At 36.2% G+C, this 17606-nt stretch overlaps 1 protein-coding gene across 1 annotated transcript in view; it reads left to right on the top strand.

Moving 5' to 3' along the window:
* Positions 1-328: 328 nt before the first annotated feature.
* ptk7a (protein tyrosine kinase 7a) overlaps positions 329-17606 on the top strand; it is a 44351-nt gene continuing 27073 nt past the window's right edge. The window contains exons 1-2 of the mRNA XM_049465675.1: positions 329-807; positions 16822-17118. Of these exons, the coding sequence (XP_049321632.1) occupies positions 705-807; positions 16822-17118 (400 nt within the window). The 5' untranslated portion in view covers positions 329-704. The remainder of the gene's footprint in view (positions 808-16821; positions 17119-17606) is intronic.

The following is a 17606-nucleotide window of genomic DNA, read 5'->3' as shown; positions in this document are numbered from 1 at the left end:
ATTATTTGTACATGTTCAGCCATTATTTTGAGATACTAAGTTTTATTTTGAGATCCTTAGTCATTATTTTGCGGTACTCAGTCATTATTTTAAGATACAAAGTCGTTATTTTTAGTTGTTTTGAGATTTAGTATCTCTTAGTATCTCAAAATATTATATTTTTTAGATATCGTTATTTTGAGATAGTAAGTCGTTATTTTGAGATAGTAAGTCGTTGTTTTGGATTGTAAGTTGTTGTTTTGAGATATTTAGGCAAAAGAAAGACTTGGGACCGAGGCGAGGCTCCCGGTGTTCCGCGGCTCCTCCTCCTGGGGGGTTCCAGCGACCTTCGCCGGAAGACTCCCGCCCGCCCATCCATCCAAACACTCGGGCTGAGGAGGGAACAGCGCCTGGCTGAATCCGAGTTGCGCCGTTTTCTACCCAAACTATCGGTCCAGATTTCTCCAGCATATCTAGCGAGTCTTTTGTTTCGCTTTTGGAAGAATTACACTGAAATCAGACACGGACCGCCCGCCTCCATGATCCTAACTACATTTATACTTATTAAACCCGGCCAGTCAGGCCAGCCCTGCTGAGCAGCACTCTGCCTGCTTCTTCACTCTGCTAGGAAAAGAAGCTTTAGCGCAGGTAGAATAGGTACCTGAAGTCTAAAGTATCCGCAGCGTTTTTACGCAGTTTTTATCTTTAACTATAATCGTTAAAACATGATTAATTCATCGACGAATGGGAAAGATCCGCGGACGAAGTTGGTGCCGCTGGGAGCATGGAGTACCGCTGTTACCGTGGTCGTCACACTTCTTTGTAAAGGTAAGAAGGCAGCAAATTAGCTGGTAAAACGTTTTTAACGCTAACTTACGTTATCTACTTGTATACTGTACGTAGGTTACATTTAATTCGCTGTGGATTTCACAAAGCCTGATATGTTAGAAGCCGTTCAGGTCCGTTCTTGGAGTTGGAACTTGGAATTGGCTTCTAGCTATAGTTCAAGTATAAGGCTGTAGTTTATGTTATAACCAGTAGAGAGAGTAAAAATCCATTCCGGGATTTCGTTCCAACTTCGTTGGCTACTCAGCTGCAGCAGAGCAATTTATGCAGTTTGAATGAAATCCTGGAATGGATTTTTATTGTTTGGACCTGGATTAGCCATCTCGAGTTAACTTGCCATCTTATTCACCCTGTTTTTTTTTACCTAGCAGCAAGTTTCGGTAACAAGCATAAAGCTAGCCTGATTAAAAGTATCCTAAGCGTCCCAATACATGGAATAAACTAAAGATTCCATATCCTGATAAACAAATAGTGTTAAAACAGTTAAAATCTTCAATTTAGGTAAGATAGGACTACACGATATATCGCTTCAGTATTGCTATCGCGATATGGGCATGCGCAGTAGTAAAAGCTAACGCTTTTAGGATATTGTTTTTAACGCTACTAAGTTAATGCTACTCATTTTCTCATGTTCTGTGGCGTAACTTTATCTCTGGTTACCACATTTGGATTATATTTAGTATAGCTGTATATCTGTCTAATATTGTTTGTTTACTTTTGCTTTAGTTTGTGATACATATAGTGAATTTGGTAATATCGAGATATTAATATCAGGTTATAACCACTCAAACAGCAAAAGTAGCTATGTTAAATGTAAAATTAGTTAAACATAAAATTGCATAGTAAACAGTGAAAAAAGTTAGTCCTCCACATTAATCCCCTGATCTAAACCTGATGAACTGAGATGGTGATTTAAGATGAGCTGAAGCTTCACAGCATAAAGGAAATTGTTCAGCACCTCCAGAAACTCCTTCCTTCAAGATACTGAGAAAACTATTCCAGGTGACTCTCCCTCATGAAGACCCTGAGATTAAAATTAAAACCAAGAATGTGCAGATCTGTCCTCAAAGATAAATGTGAATCTAAAGTATAAAACATATTCTGCTTTTTGTTTTCAGAATAATTCAGCATGCTTTCCTGTATAGCTTTAATATAGTCTTCAATATTAAATTTACATTGGGAAAAAAAAACACAAAAAAAGAAAACACACTGAATGAAAAGAGCAATGTCGAATCAATCAAGGCCTTAAAGTGAATTTTGATATTGCAAAAAGAAATCTATTGCAGGACTTGAAAAGCTGCCTCTGAAGCATCTAACATGGCTATCGTGTAACACTGATAGACATGGCTGTTGGTAATTAAAGGTTTAAGAGTGGTTTAGCGAGAGGTTTGCATTAAAATAGTGTGAGCAGGACTTGAACTACTGAGACTACTGAATTGTAATTGGCACAGTTGCTCGATTAATTAATTATTGACTTCTAATAAGCACCACCGTGTAAAATTCAAGAGTATAAATTGTATTAAAGTATTAAAACAATCTAAACCAAAGTTAGCTCCCTTTTTTCCGACTGCTGATTTATTTGAGGGAATTTGGGAGTTCCCTTTTTTTTCTACTAAATCTTTTTTACTTTTTTACTTTAAAAAGAATTAGTCTTGTGTAAAAAGTATTGAATATGCACCATTTCTCATTTTAAAAAGTTAAATGTGTAAAATGTGTGCCAAATATAGGGAGGTATTGTAGGTCAGGCTGTAAGCTGCAGCAGCAGCAGTAGTTTTCAGTGAGCACTTCCTGTTGAATGCGTCCCGTGGGACACAGGTAAGCAGGGAGGTAATGGGAGCAGCGTGGGGGAGGATAGATATGTAGGGGGCGGTCTGTGGGACAGAGTGTGTATGCATGCCTGGGGTATTCCTGTGTGTTAAGGAAATAGTGCAGCATTTGCAAGGGTGCCTGAAACATAAAAGGGTGGATGGTGGGGACTATTCACAGGTACTTGAGGGGCCTGCTTGATCTTGAAGAACACAGGGGAGCCATCTTACACCTTTGTTATGCTAATTGAAGCAGGTCTGGGAAAGCAACATCCCAGCCATTGTGGGGTAAAGGTGTTATCTAGTAGGACTGACACGTTATGCAGCCTAAATCTTCACAGAAGTGCGGGTTAAGTACCTGATTATATTGAATTATCCTTAAAAACTGCATACGTTTAACTGATACAAACTTAAAGTGCAGCAAAAGACCAGCCGCTGCTCTCAGCAGTCTATTTATTAGTTTCTGTTTATTGGTAGTAGGGGTGGGCGATAAGGCCTTAAAAATCATTTCAGGGTATTTTTCCGATAACAATATTCTTGTGATATGAAAAAAAAAAAACACTGGCACATTCTATTAATTAAAATAGTATGCTACTGTAAAGTTTTATTTAATGTATAATAGGGATGTGCGATATGGCCATAAAATAATATCACGATATTTCTTGGTATTATCACGATAACGATACTTTTGGTGAAATTACAAAAAAATAAAAATACACTACTGCAACAAAACAAAACTTACATTTTATTATTGTATATGATATGATATTGCACACATTTGTAACAGAAGTCAATCATTCAGAACGTCATGATACTACTAATAACAATGCACTCCAAATATCTCCAGATATATATCCAGGATTCAAGTCAAATTAATTATACTGGACAGATATAATCTGTCTCTAGTAGATATTTATTAGGAAATGAGAACAGTGTGAATTTTTCTTTTGCTTAAAACAGCCACAAAAAGTAGTACCCTGATCTGATAGTTAGGGGTGGGTGATATGGCACGATATTTCAGGGTATAATATCTTTCACGATATTCAAAAATGTTGACGATATTATCGCGTACGATACGATAGGGCCACCCCTAATGTATAACAGTGTATTTTGGAAAATTCTAAATAACGCACCATAGTGCACCAAAAAACTTAACAAAAATATACCAAAATACTAAACCGCAGCATGCATATAAACTGTAAACATATTATTGCATTACTAATTATGCGAAAATTCCACTTGTCACTATTATCACATGGATTCTTTAAATTACAGTACTACTGTCAGGATATGTTGTGTATGATGCGATATGGCACACCACTGATTCTTATTTCCAGTATTTTTTTATGTGGAGAACACATGCTCAGTGGGAGGAGCTTGTTGGTGATATTAAAACAATGGATCGCTCTATATGCTCATCACGAGCAGCTGTCTTTTCCTTGTTATAGTTGGAACAGTGGCGTGTGTCTGAGGGCCAGTGGTATGTTCTTGTTCATAGCAGGAGTGTTGATGGAAGCAACAGCTGCCTGTTCCTATAGTTCAGTGTGATCCTCTCACTGAAACACAGGGAGCTCTGTAGGACATCCTATAGTATGTCTTGTGGTTCAGAATATGTACAGGATTGTTAAATAACCAGCATTTTTTTTAGGTTCAGAAAGAACCTGTGTTACAGATGTACCACAGAAATTGTGTGAAATCTGTAGTTTTTAACCTCATCTGAAATGAAAGACATCTAAATCATGCACTTCTTTTTAAAGTTGTACTGGTGTGTCTAGTCTCTCTGTAAATTATAAATGTGTATGTTGGCATTGGCAGATATATACATATATCTCAAATCATAAATCGCTGCTTTTCTACTTATTGTGTATTTTGTATGGTTTATCCAACTGTAAAAACATCCTGCAATTTTTTTTTTTTTTTTTTTTTACCTGGAAAAACAGAAGATTATAGAGCAGTTTTCACAGGCAGGAATTAAGACTAGTCTTGGTGTACACAGCATTTTAAATGTATGTATATATATATATATATATATATATATATATATATATATATATATATATATATATATATATATATTATTATTATTTTTTTTTTTAAGTAACTATAGTCTAAAACTAGGCTTAAAAATCCATGCCTGGGAAACTGGGATTGTCTTTTCTGAACATATTTTATCCAAGTAAGAGTTCATTTTAAAGCATTTTATAATTTCTTTCTGTTTATATTTTATCAAAAAGTTAAAGTTAAAGATTTTTTTGTAGTTTCAGTACCAACTACCAAATGCCTGGTATTGACCTCCCTAGAGCACAGTATGTGGTTTGTTTTCAAGCCTAAAACACCATTTCATACTAAACTTACACTTTAGTAATGAGAACAGAGTGTGGCACGGGGGGAGAGAGAGTCTGGGAGTCTGGAACCCCTGCAGTTTAGTAATCACTTCCTAAAAAGTTAGTAGTGGTAGTGCTTGTTTCAGGGCTGTAGACAGTCCTGTTTGTTCTCAGGACCCCACTGGCATTTACAGCTCTCCAACTTACAACTCTCCAACTCTTTGACCAACAAATTAAAGAAAATTGTGGAAAATTAACCAAAACAACAATCAAGTGATTCTTCCCTCTCAAAGTTTGTAAGCTGGGCAAAATGTATTTGAGTGCATTTTAGAGGCATGTCTAGCAGTCAGTAATCTCTCACCAGGAGGTACACTGCCCAAAAGTAGCATCAGAGAGAGTAGCTGTAAAACCAACCTGGTCAAAACCAACCCAGTGTCTAATTAGACTTCATCTGTAATTATTATATTACATATCTGCCTGAAATATAACTGAATGCCAAGTGCATTCTTTTTTGCTAATGAGTGTATTACATTACATTACATTACATACTTAACAATTAGTTCCCTCATTTCTGTTAATTTCATGCTTGGATTTTGTGGCACTTGTCAGCAAAAAGTTGCTTAATTTTTTAATATTGTTTTTTTTTAATCATCTTTCAAGTATTAATACAGTTCTGTTTAGACATGAGGATGATCGGACTGTAATCTGTGTGTGACAAACCACTAGCTAATATTACGCTGGCTTACCAGAGTTAGAATGAAAACATGGCAACACCCCTGTTCCTTACTATTGTTGAATAATGTGCCTTATGTATGAAAATAGACCAGAAAATAGACTTTTAACGGTAGTGCGACTTATCAGGTGTTCCTTTTAGTAAAAAAAAAAAAAAAAAAATGGTAATTTGTAGATCCATCTTTTTTTTTTTTTTTTTTTATATAAACAAAGTACCTGACTTGTAGCTGGCCTGGGGACAAATTCTCCCACCTGAGCTGTAGACCTCTGCAGCTCCTCTAGAATGGGCTGTCAGTTTATGTGGAGTCTTGGTATATTTTCAGTCCCTTTTGAGATGATTGATTGGACAATCATTCAAAGTAAAATTCACACTCTTTTCATTTCCTATTAAATAATATCTACCAGAGTCTAGGGTTGTGCCATATGGTATCATACTCAATAATATCGCCGACATTTTTGTATATGATGAACGATATTATATCCCGAAATATCGTGCCATATCACCTACCCCTAATTACAACATCAGGGAACTACTTTCTTTTTTTTTTTTTTTTTTTTTTACTGTTTTTAGCAAAATAAAAATTCACACTGTTCTCATTTCTCATTATATATCTACAGATATATATATATATCGACAGATTTTTTTCTGTTTTGTCTTATTGCCAAGTGTATTGTTATCACGAAAATACCATGAAATATCGTGATATTATTATAGGGCCATATCGCCCACCCCAACTAGAAACAGATTATATCTGTCCAGTGTAATTTATGTTACTTTAATCCTGGATGTATGCAGTGCATTATTAATATAATCACATGTTGCATCATTGATTTTGTTAAAATCTGGTGAAAATATCAGTTGCATGCATTAATATAGCAAATAAATTAACCTTTATTTTGTTGCAGTAGTGTATTACTTTAAATAATATTTTTTCATCAGTGTTTGTCATGTCGTCAAGAAAATCGCTATTGCAGTTATTAGAAAGTTGACCAGTCCAAAGCAACCAGACTTATTTATGCTGTACTTTCAGGAGTTTCATGTTAATTGCACTCTGGATACTAGGGATGTCACGATTTCGATGAAATATTATGTCATGGTCTCGAGCCTCGAAGTCAAACAGAGGATCGACGATCCCTCCCTCTAAACTATATAAATGGAGCAGCACACTGTAGCGGACATTGTGACTGCTGAAAGAGCAGCTCTTTCTCCAGAGAATGTGAACATTCTCATCTTCTTAAAGAAAAACTTCAAAATATAAAAATAACAGTTGTTTTGTCTAGCCTCAAATATGTTAATAGTTTTGGTACCTTAAGGAGCATCTTTCTCTCAGATAAAGTTAATAATATATCTTTATTAAAGAAAAAAACTTCTCATTCTCAGAGACTGAAAAAATCTTAGTCTTATTTTTCATGTTTATCTGTTATAGTAGGATAGAGTTCAGTTTGTTAAGGCTCTAATTGGTCTATTATTTTGTACATGACTGTTCCTGTATTTTTTTATTATTTATTTTGTTATGTTGCACATTGCTGTTTTAATAGTGCACCCTGCTGCTACCAAAAAAAGCCACTAGATGGCATTACATATATATATATATCTTAATTAAATTATTTAAATTTGACCATTAGTACCTAATGTGGTGTATTACAGATCACTTGTATCACTTTGCATCACTTATATCAAGCCCACCTTTTGAAATAAGATATTGTAAATTTGATGAATCAAACCAATGACTGACCGTAGACTAATCTAAAACTGGCATAGACCTCTCTGCTGTAAAAGAAAAAAGAAAATCAAGAATCAAATCGAGGATTTAGAGAATCGTGACACCCCTACTGGATATGCTAAAGCCAGGCCTGTTGCAGTTGAGTCACTTGGTGGGTGACCTCCTGAAACAGCATCCTGTGGGAAAGACTCCAGTCTCAGTTTTCAGTCACAGGTGTCGATTTCTCGCTGTAAAACGTGTGATTCAGATAATTAGTCAGATATGTTTTCATAACCACCAGGTCACATGATTAAATTTCTTTTTGTCCCTTCAATAGAGTAGAGTAGTAACTTGATATGTAATGTTCTACCTACTGTTTCACTCTGGCAGTACTGCAGGCTGGCCAAACTTTAAACAGGGTGGATTTACAGTATTCCCTTCCAGCTTTTCTTTTACCAGCCTGTTTTGTGTGGCATCCCCCTTTTTGTACATGTTTGGCAGACTGGAGTCCTGAGATCAGGCCTGGCTTTATGATCAGGCCTCTATTGTCCTCGGTGTGTGATGTTTGTGTCTGAGGCATGTGGAGGGGCAGCTGTTGAGCCATGTCTTTGCCAGTATGATTACTCTGATTGAGGGAACAGCTGCTAAAACGAATTACTTTCTTCTCCAAACAGGTCCGCTGTGCTTGGCAGGCAGCGTTTTGTCCTGCAAATGGCCGTGACTGGGGGCAGAGGCCTGGTGCGCTGTTCTGAAGCTGTAGTATTGCTTTCAGGTCTCAGGATTGAGTTACCCACAGGGAAACAAACAGCTGGAAGTGATAAATTTGTTAATATGGGACTGCCAGAGCCTTCCGCACATGTGCTGCAGCCTTAATTAACTCTATCTTTGTGGTATGTTAATGACTCTTAAAGTAAATCGTAGGGATGTAACAGGACACAAAAGTCGTGGCACAACACAGTTTTTATCCTTTGCTTTGGTACAGCAGTGAAAAAACGCAACAAAATCTTTCCAAATGCATCATACTAGGTTTGATGTCAAGTTTTAGTTCTGCTAAATGGTGTTTAGCTAGTTGTTGTAAAATATAAATGTCACAAGTTCGATTTGTTTCTGCACAGGTAACTGTGTACCTTCATCCAAGTCACCATGATCTCATAATTGAAAACAAAATAGGAAAAGGTCAGAATGTTGGTAAAATGCTTGCTTATTTTTATGTATGGAGAAGAGGCGGTCTTTTAAACACTATCAACATATTTGAGGTCAGGACTTTGAGAAAGCCCTTTAGGAAATTAATTGTTAACATGCTTTTTCCATGTCTGTTTTTTATAAGCATGCATCGTCATAGTATGATGCTACCACCACCATGCTTAACAGGTGGTACAGTGTTGTTTGAGTGAAATGCATCACTATTGCTTGTTTGCCTGATCTGACCATAAAACCTTCGTCAACTTCTGTCTACTGTGTCTGAGAGCTGCGTCCGTGTTTAAATATGGTGCTTCCTTTTAGTTGTCTGTCTGATAGTAATTAGTAATGACCTCCTTTTGATTTACTATCTATGAGTTAGCTAGCTAGAATTTTTAGCTACAGCACTTTTTTCACTACTTGAAAAATACTTCAATTGGGCAGAGTTGTTGGTAGACTTTTTCATAACTGTTTATAAAACTCAAGTCTGAAGGTGTGTAGAGTTACCTCTTAAGTCTTAACCACTTTAGACAGTGATATTAATAATAATAATAATACCTTAATAATGATAATAAGTTGTGTAAGAGATGACTAATACTTCCAGAAGTACAAATTAGCAATCAAATACTGACATTTATGGATCTCTTCCTCACTGCCAAGATTTCTTTCTCAGTGCTGGAATGCAGGGAAGGCCATCGTGGAGTTTACACTTAATTACATTAAAAATAAGTAGGTTTCAGTCCAGCCAGGTGAGTCCCAGCCTAGAACCTCGGCAGAACCTCTCCAGGAACACAGATCTATTTATTTAGTGCTTTTTACAACTGATGTCGCAAAGCAGCTTTACAGAAGTGCTATCACACGTAATATCAAGGCTAATATGTAAGGGGGACCCATCCTCTTCTGGTCAGACAACTTATAAATTAATATTAAGTCATTAAACATCTAATAGCAGCACCAGCAGTGAAAGCCATTAGAAAATTCTTAGAGTTCATATAAGCATTGATGTAATCTGAAGTGGAGGATGAGTAACTAGTCCAAGGCAGGTGGAAAAAACTGGACAATGACGTGCTGATCTTCCATCAGCTTCTGACCGTATGCGTGCGCCGTCAGTAACTCAGAAGAAGGCAGATAATTGGAATTTAATTTAACTGGATTTATGGAGAATAGAGAATGTGGTACATTATCAGAGTGTGAATAATGACTCTGGCAGATCTGAATAAATCAGCCTAACTAAAGAGACAGAGCAGAGACGGTAAAAAAGATGGACGCTGTGTCTCCGTTCCCATTCATTCAATGAAAATGAAGCCAAAATCTTCCTCCATGTTGGAGATCCTAAAACCCGAGTCTGTACAGTAGAAAGTTGTTCTGTTTTGCCATTAAAACCTATGGGGGTGGGTGAGGTTACACAGCTTTCTGAAACCGAACAGCAGGGGGCGCCCGACCTGTGGTGGCTTCACTTTAGAGAGACTATGCTCTGTCCAGCTATACACCGTCTATGAGACAGAGAGTCAGAAGGTAACATAGACACAGAGGCATCCAAAAACTCTCTTTATGTGTGGTGTTTCTTACATCATGTTTCAACATCAGTTAAGATTATATAATCCTGTAGTGTGGGCCAGGTATTTTTCCCACTATAAGGTACACTTAAAATCCCTGTATTTTTCCAAACATTGTCAGTGCGCATAAATTAAGCAATAATACACAAGAGGGAGTGCTATAACATGTAATATTGGCACTGCTGTGCTGATGTATGTTATATGAGTGTATTATTGCGATTAGACCACAGTTCCATTATCGCTGTTTATTGAAAGATTTTGAGTTAAAGAAGATGAGAAAATACAATCTGTTTGGTTATAAAAACTCCGCCAGTTAAAATAGTTCCATTGCTGCTCTGTTTGTAGCTGCGCTGTTTGGCTTGTAAGCGCTGCATCGTTGCTAGGTTACCTGAATGTGGCGGAGTAATACATGGAGAGCTTCGGTTACAGTGCATTACTGGCTGATAATGGTACTCATGGCACCTCTCAGCCAATCACACTGCAGGGTCAGACTAACTGTGGTATAATTCAGTGCACCATGTATTTTTGCGTTATAAATGACGTTCAGTAAAGTTTCTACAATACCCAGGTTGGAGCAGTATTAACATTAGCAGCTTACTGCAGCAAAAGTTTCTTCGGCATTCAGAGATGAATATATCAGAAAACAAGCTACATGAGACGAACCGCTAGCTGATAGCACCCTGGCTTAATGAAACACTCAGGGTTCCTCAGTGCTAGTAAATGCCACCCGACAGCTCTACACTAAGAGCTGCTAGCCTTAACCACGGCTAGCGCTGCTGCTAACGGGGCTAAAATACTGGAAATCTAAGCTTACTTAAGTAAACGGAAACTGCTTTACTCACCCAACAAAGTTTCTTGAAAAGATTTCTGTATATATAAAAAACAAGCGCTCGTTTTTTTTTTTTTTCTTTAGAAAAATTACAGTTTTGTTTACTTCGCTATCACCAGTGACGAGACCTGCTCGAATTAGAAGGGAAACATGACACCCCTGTTCCTTACTATTGTTGCTTAAAATTTGCCTTATAACGTGGTGCGCCTTATAGTCCATAAAATACTTAATTAACACTTTTTTTTTAGTATAAGTGTTGACTAGTTGTTTGTGGGCACACTTATAGTAAGGCATGGGATCTCTAAAGCTAGCCTGCTGGTTTTTATAAAATATGCTGGGATCCAGGTAGAATCTCAATGACCATGAGAAGTTGTGAGAGATCTTTGTCCGTGTGCTGAATCAGTTCATTTATTTTAGAATTTACGTCTGAGGTTTGGTCAGGTAGCATGGCTAATGGTCTTTTCTTTGTTTGTGTAAATGAAGTGTAAATTATTCTCACACTGACTCAGGACTCGCGCTCAGTTCTGTCTGCTGGTTTAATAGAATGCATTAGCCCTGCTCTGCAGGGGCTCTGCAGCTTCATTTCCCATTCTCCCCTCAAACTGGTTCTTTTCCAGCGAATGCTTTGCTTGAGAGAGCAGGACTGGCTGGTGTTTTTTGTGTCAGTGAGTGATGTCTGGATGAATGGAGGCTTCGATTTGCAGGGAAGAAAAGGCATGTGGAGAAGTCACAGATTAGAGTTTAGAGATGGCCTGTTGTTTACCACAGTTAGAAGGCTCAGAATAAGGGTTCAGCAGGGAAAATGGAATAGAAGTCTTATAATGATTTTGAACACCGGAATATTAATATTTTTAATAATATCTTTAGAATTGTAACTTTTACAACTTTTACAGTAGACCGTGCTTCCTCTAGGATTTTTTATTTCAGCAGGGATGGCAGGCACTACCCACAGTAGCAGAAACAGCCAAAAACATCAGATTCAAGTTCAAATAATAAAATATAAATAAATTATGTTGATGTCATTCTTAGATCATTTAAATGCCACTGACATAATGACAATAAAATAACAGAACAAAGCAAGTATAACATTTTAATTAATCATAGTTTATTCATATATACTTTGTTTTTTCTTCATTTACTGCAGTCCACACTATATATCATCACTGTCATCGTCACAATGAAAAACAAGTATCCCCAAAACAGCAGCTTTATAGAAGAGAAAAAAAAACCTTCTAAACCTTCAATATAAGTCAATGTAAAAGAGTTAATTTCACATCATTTTGAAGTATTTCTATTGGTCCATGCATCAAGAAATTCTGGCACTGTGTAAGGGATAGTTCAAATTATGTAGCAAACTAAAAATCGTCAAAAATGGAGATACTTGTTTTTCATTGGACAATATAATATAATATGGAGTCGCAGTTGTTGAAATGATCATTGAAGCATGACTGGCTAAAATAATGTTCACTGTGTATATATGTGAAAAAACGTAGAAATGAGCACAATAGATAATATCACCATAATCAAATATTATTTATTATTATTATTATTATCGTACCATAAGTCAGTAATGTAATTCTCGTGACAGGCCTTCTTTACTTGGACAAATGAAATGAAATAAAGGACACAGAATCACCAATTAAGCATAGTTTTCCAGCTTGAACATACGAGCTATAGGGCTAGGATAGTAACAATTGGTTGCTAACATAGCATTAGCATTTGTATGTATACTGAAAGGCCTGGTTTGTCTCTATCTACTGTGGCTTATTAGGGTCTTAATGTGGCTTTAATTTGGACTATTATTAACAATGGGCTTTATGATACATTAGGAATCTAGCATAACATTAGCTAGTTTATTCTCATCTCCATTCCTGTGTTCTTTGTTTTGAAACTGCTATTTATTTTATGACATTTGGTAAAAAAATAAAAACTGTCCACCATTGCGATAGGTATGTTGCGAAAAGCATGTGAGAGATGTGAAGCAGGGCACCTGCAATATCCGGAGAATGTTTGTTTTTTACTTTTTTATATATATTTTTATATTTTAAATGCATGACCTTCCTGAAATCGCTATGGTAGGGTTTGAGTAAGGTTGGGAATCACAGGGAATTTAGCAGTATGATACATCACTATACATAGTGATATTCTGTGATTCTGTGATACTCAATTCTGTATGATTCGTCACACATCTGTGTTACTGAATAGGATAAAATACTCCTTAATAAGAAAATACCAGGAATTGTGGATTTATTGGTGTCATTTTCACAGAATTTGACATTACATACATCAATCAAGCTTTTATGTTTCAATAAAAAAATTGGTCTTTGACCAATTGATACGTGTTGATACAATATGATTTAAACTAGGCGTATGCCATATCATATCGTACGCGATAATATCGCCAACATTTTTTAATATCGTGAACGATATTTTACCCTGAAATATTGTGCCATATCACCCACCCCTTATCAAATAATGGTTCTACTTTTGTACTGTTTTAAGCAAAAGAAAAATTCACACTCTCATTTCTCATTCTATATATACTAGAGACACATTATATCTGTCCAGTATAATTTATTTTACTTTATTCCTGGATATATGGAGATATTTGGAGTGCATTATTATTAGTATCATGACTTCTGTTACAAATCTGATAAAATTCTTGTATTTTTTAATATCTCAGTTAGGGGTGTGCCATATCATATCATGTGCAATAATAAAACTTTTCAGATTTTAATTTTGTTGCAGTGGTGTATTCTTGATTTTTTAAATTTAATTCAGTGTTTTGTCATATCGCCAAGAGTATCGTTATTGCCAAAATACCATGAAGTATTGTGATAATATTTTAGGGCCATATCGCCCACCCCTAATTTAAACAATACAATATATCGATGTACTGTTCTACCCCTATGTTTAAGTAAAGGGAGGCGTTCCCCCGACTGGCATAACAGGAAACTTGTACCCTAAGCGTTCCTGGTTTAACCTTTTTCAGCAGTCCACCTGGGTGCCTGACTTTCTGCTTCACTCCAGGTGATTTGAAACAAAGAGCAGACTGCGAATCGCCGTGTGGGTGGAGGAGCGGGGCTGCGTCTGCTTCTCGTCAGTGCTGCCTTTTCTTTTTGCCTGAGGTGGGGTCCCATTTCTCTGGTGTGGTTTGAGTAGTGGATCTGGCTAAGCCACAGTATTTTGTTGCTGATTCAGAACTGGTTTTTAATCCTCTGCATCTTAGTAAGGCATCTTTTGTGTGGATATATCAGTGAAAGTACTTTAAATAAAACCTGTTGCATAAAGATGCGTACACAATAAAGACACATTATATAGTGAGATTAGGTGGTATCCATTTTTCATACTGCCATGCCATCTTTAAACACTGGTGTGATATTTGGGCTGCACCATATTGGGGAAAAAAATGACAATTTGACAATATTTGGTTGTTCTCCGATATATATATTGCGATATAAAAAAATACAGGAATTACCATTTTGCCAGAAATCAGTGATTCAACATGATATTAATAATACATAAATAATTGGAGTAATACAAATGGTATTGGGTAGATACATCTGAAATGTAATTTAAAAGCAAAAAGCTTGTAATGACATGTAATTTTATATTACACATATATTATATATATATATATAATATAGATACAGATACAGACAATTTTTGACTACTGGATATTTGGGGTGTATTGATACATTGTGATACGATGCTTCGCAAACTACAAAATGTACTGATGTGCATCGTAGAAATTGACAATAGCGAATGCGTTCTGCAATATATATATATATATTGCATCTCCTGCGATGTAAATATTACAGTGTATATAATTGTGTACATAATAATGAAAATGCTAAAAAAGTTATGATATATTGTGCAGCCCTAGTTGGTATACAGTATTACCGGAGTGGGGACTTGCCCAGGCTGAACAGGTAACATGATCGGACCTTAGTTTTACCTTAATATCTAATTCTGTATTATTTTAAACTCTGGTGAATTGGGCACAACGAAGCGCAAGAAGTGATTAATGTTGTTTAGTGCGTTTTTTTTTTTTACATGTCTTGTATGGTCTTAGACTTTTCGGTATGTTCCAAACTAAATTAGTAGGTGTGGAAGGGGACGCAAACCATGGTCCATGGAAACCATGGAAACCAAAATCTTGTTTCATATCTACTAGAGCTGGGCGATATGGCCAAAAAAAAAATTCGATTTTCGATTTAAAACTTTTTTTTTTCCCCCCTACTAAAAATCTAATTAAAGATGATAAAAAATGGTTAAAAACTAGTTTTTATTTATTTAGTTTTTTTTACTTTAATGTCCCCTTTGTGGTTAAAGTGAAACCAGAAACAATTGTAAACAATTGTAAAACAGTGAGAACATTTAGTAACTTTTAGAAGGCTTTCTCCAACATAGTTTAGGTACTGACACAATGCACCCTCAAACTTAATAAATAAATAAATAAACACACCCTCAAAAAACAAATAGAAAAAAAAATGGTGCCCTTTCTGACAAAACTCAGAGAAAATCTATTTTCATAAAAACACATCGTCTGTAACTGTATATTCGATTTATTTGATAAAATCGATTAATCGCCCAGCTCTAGTATCTACTGAACCATGGCTTTTCTATATGGTTCAGACTATAATTACAGGAAGTTGAGGCCGGCTGTCTTCAGCCTTAAAACAAACCAGAGGAAAAGAACTGGTGTTGTACTGAAATCTGGCTTCCCCTGGAGTCGGGCGCAGTGGTGTGGGTACAAGGTTATTCTGGTGATTCTGTATCTACTGTAACTGTAAAGAATTAATGTAATAAACTGTTCTAAATTCTGGCAGAGGGGTAGAATTTGGGACAACACTTAAAAAAGCAACTCGCATAACTGACAACAAACCAATTAATGTGATTTATAGAGAGACTCTGCCCGCGTAGGTGATGGCAACAGGAGGTAGTTAAGTTCTTAAATGCGCTCAGTCAATAAACTGCAGTGTTAAATGTACAGAATACAGTGTAACAAACAGAAACCTTGTTGTGGAGTCTGTTCCTGAATTTCAGGTGTGGAAACAGCCGTAACCTAATTCATATTTGTATAAGATCCTGTAATATTACACTAATATTATTTATATATTTTTAGTACGAGTATCTTTTATTCTGTATCTTTAAATTTGTCCAGAAATGTATGTATAAAAAATTCCTTTAGTTGTTGCTTAGTGTTTCTCTTAAGTATTATCGTACGCGATAAAATCACCAACATTTTTGAATATCGCGAACAATATTTACTTTTCATTTTCCAATATTTATCTACTAGAGACAGATTCTATCTGTCCAGTATTGTTTAATAGGGGTGTGACATAAATCGTATGCAATGTTAAAATTATTTTTTTATTTTGTTGCAGTAGTGTATAATTTATATTGCCAAGAGTATCGTTATCGCGAAAAAAAAACAAGAAATATCGTGATATTATTTTAGGGCCATATCACCCACCCCTACTCTTAAGACATTTTTCTTTATCTTTAGGTTTTGTTGTACAGCAGGTTTATTTATATATATTTAATATATTTATATATTTATTTACATTTACATTCACTTTTACGACATTCAGCTGACACTTTTATCCTAAGCAATTTACAAGGTTGTATCTATTACAGAGGAGGACGGATGTATTGTTGGGCGTCTTGCCCAAGAACTCTTATATGTGTAGCGCAGCTTTCAGTCACTCAGAACGGGAATTGAACCCCAGTCTCCCACATGATGTGATTGCTCACTAGCAGGTAGTGGTGTTATCCTCTGTGCCACACCAACCACTAATTCCATGTTGCGTATTCCCATACCAATTTAATCTTCTCTCCTTTTCTTGTCTTGTCTTTTTTTAGCACTCTGTGTACAGTCTGCATCCTTTCATTTCACAAAGGAGCCGAAATCGCAGGATGCGTTGCATGGCCGCAGCGCGATGTTGAGGTGCGAGGTGAACGATCCAGAGGGCGTGGTCTACAGCTGGCTGCATAACGGACAGACGGTCTCCAATTCAGAGCGTCGCTTCCAGGAAAGAGGCGACTTAAAATTCACTGCCATCGACAGAACAGTGGACGGTGGCAACTTTCAATGTGTGGCCACCAAAAACAGCACTGGAGAAGAGCAGCGCACCAGCGAGGCTTATTTCAACATCAAATGTAAGCTGAACATTTATCCTTTTGTGAACTTCATGAAGCCATAGCCGAACCAGGGCTGCATCGATTAGTCAACATACATTGACAATGTTGATTTAGAAATATATGTTCTTACTGTTGACTAGGGATGCAACAGTACAGTGTTGCCACGGTTTGGTTCGTATCGCTGTTCTTAATCCACAGTATCGGTTCGGTTACGATATATATCAGTATTAAAGCTTAGATTCTCTGCCTGAACCTGAAAAAAAGTCTGTGACATAGGCATCTGTTTTTTATTGCTATTTTTATTTTATATAAAGCTCTGGCGTGGTAATCACAATATAACCAAGTAACCAAGTATTATCATTAAAGAAAACGAACAAAATAACAAAAACTGAAAGTAAAAAAAATGATGATTAAAAGAAAAAAAGTTAACTAACTGAAACTGTATTGAGAGTGTATAAAACTAAACTAAATTACTAAAAAACTAAAACAAAATAAAATTACTGATA

This window comes from Astyanax mexicanus, chromosome 16 (assembly GCF_023375975.1).
Source record: "Astyanax mexicanus isolate ESR-SI-001 chromosome 16, AstMex3_surface, whole genome shotgun sequence".
Classification (NCBI taxonomy): Eukaryota; Metazoa; Chordata; class Actinopteri; order Characiformes; family Acestrorhamphidae; genus Astyanax; species Astyanax mexicanus.
The sequence above is the reverse complement of the archived record's forward strand: the minus strand, read 5'-3'. Positions and strand labels throughout refer to the sequence as shown.